Source organism: Morus notabilis, unplaced genomic scaffold (assembly GCF_000414095.1).
Source record: "Morus notabilis unplaced genomic scaffold, ASM41409v2 Scaffold329, whole genome shotgun sequence".
Lineage (NCBI taxonomy): Eukaryota > Viridiplantae > Streptophyta > Magnoliopsida > Rosales > Moraceae > Morus > Morus notabilis.
Window position 1 is genome coordinate 1,370,806 of NW_010358084.1, and position 16,780 is coordinate 1,387,585.

At 35.9% G+C, this 16,780-nt stretch overlaps 1 protein-coding gene across 3 annotated transcripts; it reads right to left on the reverse strand.

Annotated features, from left to right (window-relative positions):
- Nucleotides 1-570: 570 nt before the first annotated feature.
- On the reverse strand, nucleotides 571-8,984 carry LOC21409988. Of its 3 annotated transcripts, none has more exons than XM_024161403.1 (20): nucleotides 8,712-8,984; nucleotides 8,507-8,604; nucleotides 7,577-7,900; nucleotides 7,085-7,273; nucleotides 6,918-7,001; nucleotides 6,389-6,448; nucleotides 5,610-5,654; nucleotides 5,210-5,409; nucleotides 4,596-5,072; nucleotides 4,244-4,370; nucleotides 3,953-4,150; nucleotides 3,723-3,812; nucleotides 3,435-3,497; nucleotides 2,886-2,960; nucleotides 2,728-2,778; nucleotides 2,579-2,656; nucleotides 2,357-2,491; nucleotides 1,740-1,847; nucleotides 1,312-1,377; nucleotides 571-960 (listed from the first exon to the last, which is right to left on the reverse strand). In XM_024161403.1, the coding sequence occupies exons 3-20, from the start codon at nucleotides 7,883-7,885 to the stop codon at nucleotides 892-894; spliced, it is 2,424 nt and encodes an 807-aa protein (XP_024017171.1). In that variant the 5' UTR covers nucleotides 7,886-7,900; nucleotides 8,507-8,604; nucleotides 8,712-8,984; the 3' UTR covers nucleotides 571-891. The 3 variants fall into 3 exon arrangements, with proteins under 3 accessions (XP_024017171.1, XP_024017173.1, XP_024017170.1); XM_024161405.1 differs by having other exon boundaries at nucleotides 8,507-8,607; XM_024161402.1 differs by having other exon boundaries at nucleotides 8,507-8,984.
- Between the last annotated feature and the right edge of the window lie 7,796 nt (nucleotides 8,985-16,780).

The window sequence follows — 16,780 nt, forward strand, 5'->3', positions numbered from 1 at the left end:
GGTTTGAACAATAGCTCGAATTTATGAAACAAACCGATAAAAATCTTTTGCAAAGTTTGTTCTTACCCAAGGAACTTGCGATAACCAATTGTAGGGACCGTAGCCAGTTTTCGACAAATGCAAAGAGAAGTGCAAAAAAAAATTAGCATCTTTGGGTAAAATCACGGTGATTGTTATTTTTGGTCGAAGCCGAACAATATGGATCTTTCAGAATATTAAGCTTCTGGGTCCAGCTCAAAATTTTACTAATTGGTCTGTGCTCAAAGAATGTTTGAGTACAAGTTCTCGAGAACGCTCAATTTTAAAGGCCTTCGTACCAGAATCAAAGTTCAGTTCCACATGACTTCGCAAGCAAAATGTTGGGAACCCATTAGGCAGAACTCACCCCTGCAAAACCGGCGGGCAAGCGGAGAGGGACCTAAGCATCTTATAATTATTCCATGTGGTACTATGCATCTAACACAAAATCCATCCATTGGCGCTAACAAATTATAGTTTAAAGTACAAAGAAATCCAATCATTCACGCAATCGCCATTGGTCGGTATCTCCAAATGTGTAAACAAATAAAATGGAATGCTAAAACAGAAAGATTGTATCCTTTTGTTTTGTATATAATCTGTAGAAGCCAAATGATGCAAACGTACATGAAGAGAGGGGGGTTCATAAACATTTCTGATGAGAATACATGATATTCTCATAAAAGAGCTGCAAACTCAGGCCAGACTTCGTTTTTCATATATACAGCAGATGAGGGGGAAGAACATTTCAAGCAAAAATTTTCTTTTCAACTCAGTCGAATCATATAATTTAGAAAGCCTAGATAACACTGAACTTACGTTCAAGTTACAATATGAAAACAGAACTCAACACTAAACCTTGAAAACATCTTATTAGTCCTTCTGGAAGAAAGAGAGCACAAGATCTGTATGTACAGAAAATAGTTGTGTATCCACGAAAAGCTGCAAGCATGCAGGAAAAAGAAAGAACATCAGCATCTTTCAGGAAAAAAGAACATCGGTATCAGCTTATGCTGAGACTAATTGAACACCGCGAGAACATTGGATTCAAGCTAAGTAATAGTGACTTGCAGTCCAAAGAGGAAAAGAAATTAAATATCAGTCCTTACGCCCCTACTAGTAATAATACTAATCATCATCATCTGTGAACAGTTAGGACAGCTATCGTATGAAGTTTTCATCAGAAGAAGGGGAATCTATTCCTGGTATTGGGACGATTCCTAAAATAAGGTCGATCACTGGTGAACTTAACAAGGAAAATAAAGAAAAACAAATTATGGAACAAAAATGCACCTTCAAAAATGGTCGATCGCGACTAGGGAATGAGTCAATAAAGCTCTCCTTCAAAAGTAGAGATACCTGAACATTGAAAAAAATCAGAATCAGACTACACTCTTCAAGAAATAAAATGCAGCTCATCATGAGAATGTGCACGCTTTGTGGTAATATATGAGGTTCAACAGCACAAAGGACTAAATTTTAATCCTCACTTCTACCAACAGAACAAAATGGTACGTTGGTGACACCAAGGTATGTCATTAGCCTACGTCCCATTTGTCAGGATCACGTGCACAAGATTTAGTTCATTTATGCCGATTTGCTTATGTAAAGATAAATGAATTTCAAGATATCACAATTGATCCAGAAACTGCAACATCAATATATCTTCAGCAATGTAGAATTTTGAGACATCCTTTTGCAGACACGGAAGGCATACCAACCTTATCATCATTTGACTGTACATTTGTAATAGTGTGAGAACGGAGGTTAGAGCAAAGTGAATCCAAGTAAGCTCTTAACACCAATAGAAACCCCTTGGCAGCTTCAACCTACAAGGAAAACGTAAAAAAGATTCGATATTATCACTTATTCGCTTTCAAGGAAAGAATCAGTAACGAAAGTTACCAGAGGCAAACTATAATTCTTCCGTGTTACTAATAAGGTTTTTTTTTCCTGCTTTAGAATTACTAACAACGTTGAACAATCAGTATTAGTTAAAAACTGGATCAAACACTCCACTTTCTCAAGCAAGAGAAAGTTCTATGCTTTTGTAGCTTTTTTCTTATTACGGGGAAATGACTTCAGTCTACCCTTTACAGGATTACGTAGGGCAATATGCTAGAATAACTTTCCAACAAAGTGAAATTAGCAAAATGACCTTCTATTTTTTATGAAGAAAGACACTTAATCATTCTTTGTAAAAAGAGGTCATTTTGCAAATAAAAATTTTTGAAAAGTTATTTTACTAATAAAACTTTTTAAAAGAATTATTTTTACAAAGGCCTCGATTACGTAACCAGAAAATTAAAGGTTACGTAGATGAAGTAAAAGATCACACCTGTACATCCGTGCACTCGTACGTTGGCCTTTTCTTCGCTAAATAACTTTCTCCAACAAGCTTTGCATAGTAAGGACTTAAGGATGATAATAATTCCTTTTGTTTTGGCAGTTGAGGTATGGTAGGTGATTTCACCTATAGCATCATGCGAAAGAAAATTAATCAGAACAAGCCTTTAATACGCATTACTCATGTACAAGGATAGTTATTATAATTACTTACCTGGTTCTTATTCGCATCAACCAGAATGACATTGGATAACTTTGACTGAACTTCATTGGTTTTGTTCTTTACACCAACCTACACAAGGGAGTTTAAGTTCAGTATCCAAGAGATAAGAAACAGTACCAAGCCAACATTTAAAAACTCACAATGTAAGGGACAGGTGCATCCAAAAAGTCTAGCATGTCGTTCGGTAAAACCTGAAAGTTTACAAACATGACCAAGGTCACATAAGAAGTCAAAGAGCAAGACAGTTGTTACTACAGCAACCGCTCTTCGAGCAAATCTCTAATGGAATAAAGTTTACCGGCATTAGCAGGCTTTGCCACTGGTAGGGACGAATCAGAGGTATAATGGACAATACTATAGCCGATAAGATACCCTGTATGCACAGTAATATTAGAAGTTTTTAGTTTTTCCCATTAAGGTACCAAAATCATTAAGACCAGTAAAAATGAAAGGTCCAAAACAAATTGCAAAGAATTTCAACAAAAAGAAAAAGAAACACTTGAGAAAATGATCGAAGCATCTCCAGATACATGTTACATGTTACCCCGTCCCACGACTAAAATCATAACGAACATCAATGGAAGTGACTAGTTTGTGGAATTAATATATGATGTCATATGTCAAGGAAGCAACTACCTAATCAAAATTCAAAACCATTTTCTAACCTAACTTAAGCAAATTTTAACAACTCTCAACCTAGAAATCAATCTGCCACATTTTTAAGTGTAACCCTCTTTCAACATTGAATCCAGCACACCCTTCTGAAGGATTTCAGACAATATGGAAATCCATGCAGATCAATCATCTTTACCAAACAACTATGAGATCAATGGAAAGTATAACGCACCAAATTGGAGCAGATCACCACTGTCTGTTTCTCCAACAATGCTCCGGCAAACAATGTTAATACCTGCAAAGTGCTAAACAAATTAATAACAAAATATCCCATCAAGATATCCAATCAAGTACACTGGATATAAACAAATTGACGAGAGGTTCTATCCTATCTAAAGAAAGCAGCCTACATAACTTCAAGCAAGCTGACCACGACAATAATGCCTAGAAAGCTGAAAATAAGAGGATGATTTAATGGAAAGAGTGAAAGGTACATTTCAATATTCTCCCAGCAACTTACACTTTCAAGACGTAGAGATCCACATATGCTTGCAATAGCCCATACTGATAATGCATTTGCTTCTTCTTCCACCAAGAGTGCATTATGTGCCTAATAAAACCGACAACAATATGATGCAACTGACTAAGCAAGTCTGAATTGAGGAGCAAGACTGAAGAATCACATCCCCAAGTTGACATATTCTTCATGGATAATAAATTGGAAGAGAGCAAACTGTTATCATAATCTACCTCAGCATATTCTAACGTTGTACTGCATGACCTCAAGTCAATAGTTGAACCGGCAATACGTATGACGGTTTTTTCCGGTCTATGATACTCTAAGGGATGCAGGTGCTCCAAAGGATGAAATCTGAGCGTGGAACCCCTTGCAGGGCAACGTAGGCGGTAATATTCGCATATAATTTGGAGTGAACCATGGTCATTCGCCTGAAAATTAGCAGGGAAAAAAAAGGGTTCAACTTCCAAGAGACAATAGTGCTAACTAACATCTTAAACACCTAAACAGATGATCTAATGTACCTTAGCCCATTCCAAAATATCAATAAGATCACTAGAATCATCTCGGCCAGAAAAGGATGCTTCTTCCGTCTCAGTATCATCAACGTCGCTCCGAAAATTCCTGTCCTCACAAGGAGAACCCTGAAAACTGCACAAAACAGTTTTAAGATATCCTGGTTACACATAGTTCACCCTGTTTCACCTAACTTCGTTTTGGACCCAAGAAAGAAGAAAAAGGACAGATAATAGTCAACAGACAATCAACACATAAAAAAGAAGCAATAGTTCCCAGAAAACCATGCTGCCCAGTGCCCACCACATACATCTGAACAAACAATGCAAAATGAAAGACAGCAAATACGCAAGGTTCTACCTTGATGAAGATTCAGAGCTTTCATACTGATAATAGCGCAGGAGAGGCAGAACAGCAGTTGGTAAACGCTTTTCTACTCCTTGCTTGTTTAAAACAATTTCATCAGCATAAACATCACATTCTTCCCTATTTGCAGCAACAGATTCTCTTTTGGCTGTAACTATAGGGGTTTCATGCTCAACTAGAACAACATTATCATCAATCCTTCTCTTAAGCAAGTCAACATCTTTGTCGAGCATTTCATATTCTGGGGTATTCCCATTGTCTGCAACTGTTACAGTTTCAGAATCTTTATTCTGGAAAAATTCCACTGATCCATTAAGCATGTCATCAGCAGCACTATCATCTCGTGATGCACTATCTGTAGTTTCTTCTGTATTTTCATCTATTTCTTCCTTGTTATGGTCCTCTGGTGATTCAAAATCTAAACCAGCAATACCTTTTGTTAGTCGTTCTAACCTTTCTTCTGTGAAGATACTGCAAGAAAGCAAAAATGTCAAATGAATAAACACATGATTGAGAAATATATATCAATTAAAACTCCAACACATATCAAGACTACATTGCAAGATAGAACAAGAAAAATCACATTGTTTGATACAATATAAACATACCTATTCAATACACCAAAGTGTAATTCAAAGAAGGGAAGCCTTGAGATAATGCAATAACATCTCCGAGTGGTTAGCATATGGCGGCTCAAAGAGGGGTAGGGAGGTTGTTTATCTGAGACAATGGAAAGCAACCCAGAGGGTTTGTGCACGAGTTCGTCAACTAACATGCAGCATCCATACAATGTTGAATCATCAGCAACCTTCAAAATGTCGCAGAATAATATGGATCATCAGGAAAAAGATATAGAATGTTTATGTTCAAGCAAAAAGAAAAATAAATTGCTCAGTCAAGCGACAGAAGTAAAAGCATCTAATGGAAGCAAAGTTAAGTTACGGACTGCTCCTTTTGGACATTGTGTTACAAATGCAAAATGTCGCAGAATCAGTTTTTATATTTTACCTGTAACCGGAATACAAAGGACAGGTCGCTTTGTTTAAGGTGCTCCTGCATTATAACATCACCAATAAGATCAATCATCAATCTTGCAAGTTATTTATTTTTGTCTAAACTAAATGAAATAAGCTACATTGAAAATTAGAATAGCACTGAAAGTACGGATTCAAGACAGCTTGTATCAGATTCAATAGTAAGAGCCCGTTTGGTTCATGGATTAGAATCATGAGATTAGAACCATTTTCGATTTACGTGTGTTTTTTGTGAGAGAAAATATTGTAGCGAACCATGAATCATGATTCGAATCAGAGAACGAATCCTCCAACCAAACGGGCTCTAAAGCTTTAAGCTATGTTCCTACTGATCATTTCAGTGTTAACAGATCGGGCATTCAAGTGTAAAGAAAGAAGCTTCATGCTCAGAGGCCTTCCTTAGACCATTAAAAGCTTCAACCCTCAAAATCTGTAGATATGAACCGAAGTGCTTTTCGTAGAAATGAAGGTTACTCCAGGGTTGTGCAACTTATGATACATGGGAAATATTAACGTGCCCAGCAAAGTTAAATGACAAATCCCATCAATTCAAGAAGTTACTTAAAGTCAAGATGAAATAAAATAATAACCAAAAGACTTACAGCAGAAACCTTACAAGGCAATGGAGGGTAAAAAGAGATAAAGCTTTGCATAGAAAGATCATCAAAGAGCTAGAAAGAAGAAACGAGAAGAAACCCAACCATTTCTAAGACGAATTTTGAGATTGATACTAGGAAGATAAAAGTAAAATACCTGTCCAAGAAGAATTTCATTCAATTCACTCATGGAAGGAGTTCTTTCAACAGCATGAACCTGAAAATGAAAACAAGAGATTTAGAAACAATTTCAGAAATTCACATCTCTCTTCCCTAACTTAACTATAACTTTGACCAGACAAATCGCACATATATTTAACCAATGTTCTCTTTTCTTTTTTTCTTTTTTTCTTTTTGTTTTTGTTTTTTTTCTCTTTTCCTGGTAAAACATGAACCTTACAAATTTTCGTCTTCTAAGAAATGTGAACCTAACATAAACATTGACCATTGACGACAGACTATTTGGCTGGTTGACAATCTCAAAGTGTTGACAAAGAGTCCAAAATATCAGAATAATTTACTACACAGTCTGCACTTTCTGCTATGAAACCTCTGCAAGCAGACTGTAATCAAGAAAACTATCCTCCAGATTAAGATTAACACCAGAGGATAGAGGATATGTCACAATAAAGTATTGATCAACAGAAAAGATGAATGGCAAACCACCACTCAAGCAAACGCCTAACCTCCACGCCTCCAGGGAAGCAAAATGAAAGAAGATCCTTGTATTTGAGTGGCAGCTGCTTTTCTGGGGGGTAAACAAATAAGACCTGAAAAGAGAAAGAGAGGTATTCAGATCGCTTCCAAAATTTTTTATATGAAACCATGAAGATGTTGGCAATCAAACCCCCACCTGTGGTTCGAGATTGGGTTCTACACGTGATTGATTTTGATAACTAAGTGTACTTCGCAGTTTTCCAGAAGCTTCGGACTTTCTTCCGACATATTGCCTCTCGAGTGCCTGGATGTCACAATTGGGGTGAAGTCCAACAACTACCATGCTCTCAAAAAGCCTCGTTGGCTCCTTTAAAGACCTATGGTCCTGCACGCTTAAAGAAGACAAATGTTACATAAACACTATGGCTAAAACTTCGATGCTATAGCTTCCATTAGCTGACAGGCCACAAGATCAAACATTTAGCCATTGTTAGAGGCCTTAACATCCCACAAAGGTGAGTATCAAGGTATCAGTTAAACCTTGAATACGTGGTATGAACTACGAAGCAACTTAAAAATAATTACCAATAGCAATAAAAGAAGAAAAACATATCACCAGTCCAAAAGCTCTTAACATCGAAATAAGTAACATGAAATTAAACCAATCCACTGAAGACAAATGCCTTACCAAGTACTGCAACTGAAAGTTTGCCCATTGACGCTTCAGGCTAGTAAGAACTTCTGGATTATAAGTTACACTTTTCACTTCAGGAGGCTGTGAGAAGCCTTTCAGGAAACTTGCAACTTGGCGCTGTATTTTAAGAAGTTGGCTGCCACCATTATCATCTTTCGACGAAAATATCACCGACGGCCGCGGAGAACGCGAGGCGGTGGCAGCTGCCGCCGCAGCAGCTACCGCCCGTGCAACATCCTCAGTCGTTTGCATGAAAAACGAAGCCCCCCACCCAGGGCTACCTGAATCTTCATTCTTGGTCATTTTTAAAGTCACCACCTGCCAAAAGCATTTCATATTCACAAAAATCCAAGTACAGGACACAAATAAACTAATAAGAAGAGTAACTAAGCCATCAATATCCGCAAAAAACCATCAATTATCAACACCCAGAAACTCTAAACCGGTTACAAACATAAAGCAATCAAAATTATGGGTATTTATTTATGGCATGTCCAACATTTTTCAATAAGGAATCTTTTTCAATCAATTATTCTCTCCCAACAAATCTTTCTTGAGTTAGATTTCATCTAATCTAAAAATCCAAAATTTATTCTTATTTCATTTTGCAAAGTAGATCGCTAAACTTTATCTAACTCGTTACAGTTACCATAAGTTCATCCGTCTCCAACTCCCCTCCAAAAAACATAATAATAAATAAATAAACAAAAGTACAAAACAACAATTGGCTAGTTCTTCCAAGCACCGAATTTCACAACTAAACACAACGATTATCACAAAGTATCCAAAATTAAGATCACATAAAAAAAAACAATTAAATTCTTTTAAAAAATAAATAAATACATCAGAAGACTTGGAGATGAAAAGAACAGATTGAGAAAACTGAAATTCGATTACAGATATCAATAAAGCATCAAACTTCACCTCTGAAAAACCTCGAACTTGAAGAGAGAGAAACAGACGATGGCACAAAAAGGTAGAGAGAGAGCGAGCGCTTAGGCGGCCATAACAAAGCTGTTCTTCTGCTTTGAATAAGAAACCGCAAAGGAGAGCGGAAGATTCGTATCAAAATTAACCAATTCGTTTAATAATTAAACTAATTAAACAGAATTTAACAAAGGGGTTTTACCCAAAAACAAACAAACAACAAGCGAAATATGGAATCCTCGAGCGCGTCGAAGCGAGGATATTGAGAAATTGCAAAAAAAGCAGCAAAAAGAGGAAAAAAACAAAGGAGAGAGAAAAGAAATTGGCAAAGAAAGCTAAAAAGCTTCAAAGCTTGTTCTTCTTCTTCTTCTTCTTCTTATTTCCTTGTTTGGTTCCGAGTTTATTTACGTGTGTACGCTACTGGTTCGAGATTAGAGACTGTGTTTGGTAACGAAGCATCCAATGTGCCCCACCCAGTTTTTCTCTATACCCTTTTACTTCTTCTTCTTCTTCTTTATTTATTTATTTTTGTGTTTTTGACCAGACTTTTCGTCTTTTTTTTTTAGTTTTTCTAATGAGATGATATTTATTATTTAAATAGTATAATAGTAAATGTTGCTTTTGTTTATTTACGAATTACGAGTTAAGACTGGCATTTTTTGCTCTGGTGCTCGCGGCGCGCAAAGCGCCGCCCTACTGGGGGGGTTTTACAGTGTAATGTCGTCGTACCGGTATGTGGGTGTTCATGCAAACGTGTCCCCCTCTGCGTAGAAGACATCTTTCGGTAGGGCTGCCAAGATGAAAAATAATATTTATCTCTTTAGATAAAACTCCATCACTCATAAAATATTAAATCTCATTAAATTAAGTCTCACTTATCCACATAAGTAGACACATTTTATGTGAATAACAGAAGTGTTTTGTAAGTATATAGTGTATCTAAATCCAATCTGACCCGTTAAAGTTTGAAAATAATGCAAACTAAAAATACCGGTTCCAAAACGAGTTGATCGATCTTATGATCAACATCAATATTTTAGTCTTAAATTTCAGAATTTTAGTTTCTTTGAAATCTTTAGAGGTTGTTAGTTTCATACAAGTGACAAGTTTGAAAAAAATACAATTAAATTTAGACGCACAAAGCATCATGCATAATTATAAATATTGTTTGAATCGTGATGAAATGTCAATTATGTTGGATTGTTTTTGAACTTTTTCTGATATTGAGATATTTAATATTAATCATTTTTATTAATTTATTTTACGTTTGTCATTAAAAAAAGAAACATGTTTTAAAATATATTCTATAATTTGCATAATGTATTTAAGATATTTTCACCTATATAGTTACTTTTTCAAGAAAAATTAAACTTAAATTTTAAATTTTAAGTCTTATATGTAATGTATATTTTACGGCCTATTAATGTGAATCCAAAAAGTATTAGAGCACGTGGTACCGAAGGGCATGAAGCTTAAAAAATCAGGATAACGTTATCACGTAATATTAAAGGGATTTAAGTGTTTTATATTTGCATTTTGTTATTTTAAGGCAAGGTTTTTTTGTGCGTGGATGTGTGGCATGATGGTTGGTGTCAAAAAGTGTGCCCTTTTCCCCTACACTAGTGTTTTCAGGGGGGGTCCATTCTAGTTAGCTCTTAGTTGATGACCAACATGACAGCATCATTGTTGGACTCAACTAGCTTTATGTTCAGTACTTTTGCCATATTCTCTCTTCTCTCTCTCTCTCTCTCTCTCTCTCTCTCTCTCTCTCTCTCTCTCTCTCTCTAAGTTATAATCCCTACAATCAATTAGCGGCATAATTTGGGAGTTCCTCTAATATGTATTTTAAAAAATAAACTACTATCTCTCTCTAGCCCTCACTCTAAGTTATAATTCCCTCACTCTAAGTTATAATCCCTGCAATCAATTAGCCGCTTAATTTAAGGAGACGTTTGATTTGAGGATTCAAATTATAATTTGAATCATAATTCATAATTTATTATAGTATTTTTTTTTATAAAAAATACACATAAATTAAAAATAATTTTAATCACATTATTCTAATTCATGAACCAAACGTCTCCTAAGAGTTTCTCCCGCACACATTCAAAATAAAATAAAATACACTACTGACTAGTCTTTAATTTTAAACGTCATATGAATAGATATATATATATATATAATATGTATAAAAAATACTTATTTTATATATTTTTTAATTTAATATAATTTTAATAAAATTTAACAATTAAAAACGGACTCTACAGTCGAAAGATTCTACGGGAGGAACTACCACTTAATTTACCATTTATCTAAGAAGTAAGAAGTCGTCCGGGAATTACAGTCATGTTTTCTGCACTTGTGCATTCAAGTCCATTTTTGTTTCACAACTTGGTCCCGCTAAGAAATTTATTTGTTCATTTTTAAATGATCCACTAATAATATTATTGTCGCTGGCAAAGGAAAGTTCATGGCCAAGCAAACAAAAATTTTTAATACGACTTTAACGTACGTAATGCTTTTGTTCGTGCTAATTTGGATTTGTGTTTACAAATTAGTGCATAATAGGGACATAAGGAGATGATTTAAGCAACGTGGAATGATGTACCACGGGTGAACGCTTGTGGCTCACGGTAAATCCATGCTTTCATATTCAATATGGAGATTTTTTAACCCGCATTTTCTCAAACTCAAAATCTCACTGTATAATTTATCTATTATCATTTAACTTAGTACTCATTGATATTTGTCTTGATTTCTAAGGGTAAATAAATTGCATCCACAGTTTTATTTATTTACTTTATATTTCTTTTTGTTTTGTCACCACGTGATTACGAGGTACCAAGTTGCAATTAAGCTATTAATGGTAGTCACGATGAAATTCAAAGGTAGAGACGTATATCCTCTGAAATGAATGCTAGACATTGAAATTAATAGCCGTATTCCCCAAAATTCCAAAAATAAAATTAAAAAGATAGATTATATTAAGCCTTATCTTGTACCTCAAGACCTTTGACTTTCTCGTCACAGGACCGGTTTTCAACTGTCGAGGGAGGCTATATGGGGCTGCTGCTATTTGAATAAATTCTTTGAATGATCTTTGTGATAAGGATTTTTCTATTCATTATTAGAATAATGATAAAAGGAAAGTCATCCTTACGCCTCCACATTTAATCTTTGGTAATAATAGGTTCAGACCCCCCAAGTTGCTCTATTGGACATTGAGGCCCAGGAAAAAGGGGAAAAAAAGAGAAGAAAAATACAAGGGAGATGAGTGGAGTTAGGTTAGAGATGTAACTATGGATCGAGACTTGTGGGCCGGTCCGGGCTCATTTTGATACAGTGCTAGGTTGGATCAGCTCGACACGATAATGTTTAAGATACGACTCAGCTCAATAAAATTAGTGGATTGGACTATCCTAACAAAATTGATGGGTTGGGCTGCCCAATACGACCCATGAAAATCATGAGCCAGGCCGAGCTTGGACCGTACCATGTCGGCACGAACAGACCCAACATGAGTTGGCTCATCCTGACCCATATATGGCCCACTTGATTCGGCCCATATAGACCCACAATGTGCCAGCCCACGAAAAGCCCATTGTAGCCTAATTTCATATATATATATATATATATATATATATATATATATATTTTTTTTTATGTTCACTGTTGATGAACATAGCCTTGGAGAATGGCCTTCTGGAAGACCTGGCATATAAGACATTTTATGTTTTTTGTTTGTTTGTGTGACGATTCTAACTTTTGACCGTCATCTTATACTCATACTTAACGTTACTTAACCTCTAACACTTACTAGTTATAATCTCTTGAAATCTCAGGCCATTTTTTTTTACCATGTACGTTAAAATACTGTAGCATTTAGCTAGCATTCTGTTTTTTACAATTCATATGTCTTAATGCTGTAGCATTTTGTACATTAGTCATTCTCAAAATGCTGTAACATTCTGACAACACTCTGTTATATTAGTCATGCCTAAAATGCCGTAGCATTATGACGGCATTCTGTTACATTAGTCCTCAAAATACATAAAACACTATTTTATTTTACACATAATGTTTGGTAGCGTTTTCAAAACACTTGATACATCCACAACCCACTTGCCTACACTCCACTGCTACATCCTCTCTACATGCCCAACAACAAGTTTCAGGGAGCCGGTGCCTTACCCAAGCTTCCTACAACACGAACAAACTTAATGAGCTTTCGCTCAGCAAGTATCAATAGGTTATAACATATGCAATAATTATGCATACCCATATATGCATTCATGTCATATATTATAATACATTCTGTACTACTAAAACATGCATGGCTTATGTTCTTCTTCTTTCATTACATTCTTTGTTCTGCTTTCGTCTCATTTTAGTCATTCACATCGTATTTTCACGTTCTAAGCAACTTTCATTTCGTGTTTCTCATTCTTTTCATTTTTCTTTACAGATACCGTACATTTATATGGAATGGTTTCTGTTTTTCATTTTCTTGTCTTTTACTTCTTATGGACTCTGTCATGTTGTACCATAATGCGCATAACTAGTGAGGAGTGGGGTAGCTAACCAATCCAACTCAGTCACGGTTTCATATTTTTCATAGTCTCATAATAACCTTTCATTCGAAGGCTGGTACAAACAGGATGTTTAGTCTCTTACCGTTTATCAATTTTCTCATTGAAACGGTAACTTTAATTAAATCTTATGAATTTGTGTATTATTGAGCATTTTATCATGAGATTAACTTTTCGTTAAAGTTTAACATTTCATTTCTCTTAGTTTGATCTTGACTTAACATCGATACATACTTTTTACATAATAAAGTTATACAATTACATAAGTCTTGTAGATACTTACCTAACATAGTATCTAACATTCACATTGTATCTAACATTCAAAATTCTACTATATGCACAATTTTTGTGTAACATAGAAAAGTAAGCTTGTTCGTGATATAGCCATAGAAAAACTATTGTACTTACTAAAGTTTCGCTATCAATGTGTCCATTGTCTCACTTGACGATTTCTGACTTCAGCCGTTAATCGATCCTATTGCATAAATTTTTCGATCGTTAGATTCAAAATCTAAGATCAATAATTACATTAAAATTTACGTCAGAAAGGTCTACAATTCTTATGTTTGGTATTCAACCTCAAACTATTTCCTATCTCAAGGATTTGCACTAAAACCGTGCAAATTACTCAATCATGGGCCTAATTTTAAATTTCAGTCCAAAACTGTGAATTCTCGTTGTGTTCGGTTTCTAACCATCACCGATTATCGAAACACCTTTCTTTTCACACTTTAATCTCATATTTCTCTTGAAATCCAGTTTTAGTTCAAATTACTCAAACTAAATTTCGGCAGAGTTTCGCCTATTTCTGCATGTTTCCCGAGCCAACCTTAGCTCGTTTTATCTGTTGTTTCCACCATCAAACACCAACCATATCCTTTCTCTTTCAAAAACACCATTAATCTTAATCATGGTTTTAGGGTTTTCTCAACTTTTCCAACAAAATTCTTTATATCAAAATTGCTAGAAACCAAGGTTAAATAACTAAAAATCTAACCTTAGATTCTTAGATTCCATGTTCTCAAACTATTTCAAGTAAAATCCTTACCTCTAGAAAATTTTTCCCTACTCTTCTCTACACATCCATGGCAGCAAAGAGAAAGGAGAACAAGAGAAAATCTTGAAATCTCACCTTAGGAAACAAAGGTCAATCTCTGGTGGTGCGATGCCTCGGTTACTCTGTCGATTTTTGGTCTAACTCACTTTTCTCACGTTGGAAATTTTTTTTTCCTCTCTATTCTTCTTGGATGCTCTCTGGTTCTTTTGCACGTACAAATGGCCATATATACCTTAGTTCCTCACTTGAACCGACTATCACACAAGCAATAATTAATTTGGTAAACTTTGACATTTCAACCACCGTTTTGTAAAAAAAATCACAAATATCTCAAAAAAATCTTCAATTTTTACTTCTCCATTAAGCCTTGGCCGGCCACACTATGTTGCCACATGTCCTCATCTCAGCCACTCATCAATTTAATTACTTTAAATCCTAGACATCCATTTATAGTAATTATCTCATTAATTTTTCATTTAATTTCCTATCCGGTGTACGTTTTATCTGTGTTTTTCGGACAGATGGTCAACTTAGTCAACCTTGACCATTCTTGACTAACTTTTTGAGGGCGATGTTTTGGTCAACTCTTGGTCAACAAATTTTGACTTGGTCAACTCAAATCAGTCGAAATCTCAATTTTCTCAATTTGGCATTCCGAACCCCTTTTTCGTCTGTTTTTCGTTTCGATTGTTTCCAAAACCCTAGAATTGATGTCTTTCAATTCTTTTCCATTTCTTAAACTTATCATTTATGTGTTTACTCACTTGTGAGCTTAACACAACATTCCATACAGTGTTGGACTTTCGGGCGGCGGGCATGGCGGGCAGGCCCCTCTCGCCGCCCGAAAATGTTTTTCTTCGGGCACGGGCTCGGGTAGCCCGAAAATGGTAAGCCCCCCGACAGCCCGCCGCCATGGAGAAGCCTTCCCCCGCCGTTCGCCGGATTTTTTTTGAATTTTCCGGCAAATACCCGAAGCTGCCCGAATTTTTGCCCGAATTACCCGAATTTTTTGTGACCGTTGCCCGAATTTCGACCCGTGCCCGAAAAATGCCCGATTTTTTTTTACCGTTAGCCCGAAAATGCCTGAATTTTGAAAAAAAACGGTCTTTTGCCTGAACCCGAACCTGAATTTTGCCCGAATTTTTGAACTAAACGGTCAGATTTTTATCCGTTGCCTGAACTGCCCGACCTGCCCGAAAATTTTGTAGCCGTTGGACCCGAATTTTTGGGGGAAATTTTTTTTCTTTTTCAACCCAAAAATTTTCCTATAAATCCCCCCCTCCCCCCAACCATTTTCCTCACCCCAAAACTTTCATTCTCTCTCAATTTCTCTTAATCTCTCTCAATTTCTCTTAATCTCTCTCAAATCTCTCTTAATCTCGCTTAAATCTCTCTCGAATCTCGATCTCTCTTAAGCTCTCTCAAAGCGCTCTCAATCTCTCTTATTTTTCATAATGGCTTCTTCTGGTTATGGTGGTGGTGGTGATATTCCTATTGATGCCCAATTCAACATCGAAGAAGGGCAATTTTCTAATGTTTTTCAATCGCAGGAATCGCAAACTATGGAAAGAGATGCTGATCAAACTGCAAATCCGACCCCTAGTGGACGTACTAGAGGTCGGGGACGCAATGGTGGTGGCACAAGTGGCCGTGGAGGAGAGGCAAGCGGTAGTGCTAGTGCAAGTGTTGCAAGTTCTAAGAAGAAATGCAAGCGCACCTCAGCAGTTTAGGAGCACTTCAACACATTCGAGGACGTCGACAATAACGGTAACATTAAATACGTAGCTCAATGTAAATATTGTGGTGAGAAATTACAAGGTAACACTATTCATGGCACTACACACTTAAGAAGGCACTTTGAAAAGTGTCTTCAAAAGCAAAGAGGCGGAGATCAACTCCGGCAAACACAATTATCGTTTGACCGCCAAACCGGCGGTCTAAGCACGTGGAAATACGATCCGCAAGTTGATCGTATGGAAATGGCACGATTAATAGCCACATTAGATCAACCACTAAGTTTTCCTGAACAAAGAAATTGGCAACGTTATATTAAAATTGTACATAATCCTAATGCACAATTTTTTTCTAGAACTACTCTTAGGAAAGATGCATTAAAATTATATAAACAAGAAAAAGAAGCATTAATCAACCTTCTACATTCTACTAGTGGTTGCGTTGCGTTAACGGCGTATATTTGGTCCGCCGTTGCCAACAAGGATTATTTAGCTGTAACCGGACATTATTATAAAGGTTTTGATTTGGATAAGAGAATCTTAGGTTTCAAATGTGTTATAGGATCACATACTGCCAATTTAATATATAACACAATTTTATCTGTTATTGATGAATATAGTTTAAGAGATAGAATAATGGCCATAACATTAGATAATGCAACTGCGAATACTAAAGCAATAGAACTTTTTGAAAATGATTTAAGTTTATTCAGTAATAATGATATTTTCCACCAACGTTGTGCATGTCATATAATTAATTTAATAGTAAAGTCCAGTTTAAAATCAATGTCAGGTCATATTAAAAGAATTAGAGATAACATTGCTTGGATTCAAGGTAGTAATCAAAGAATACAAGATTGGTTTAGATTTCTACAAGCATGTAATCAAAATC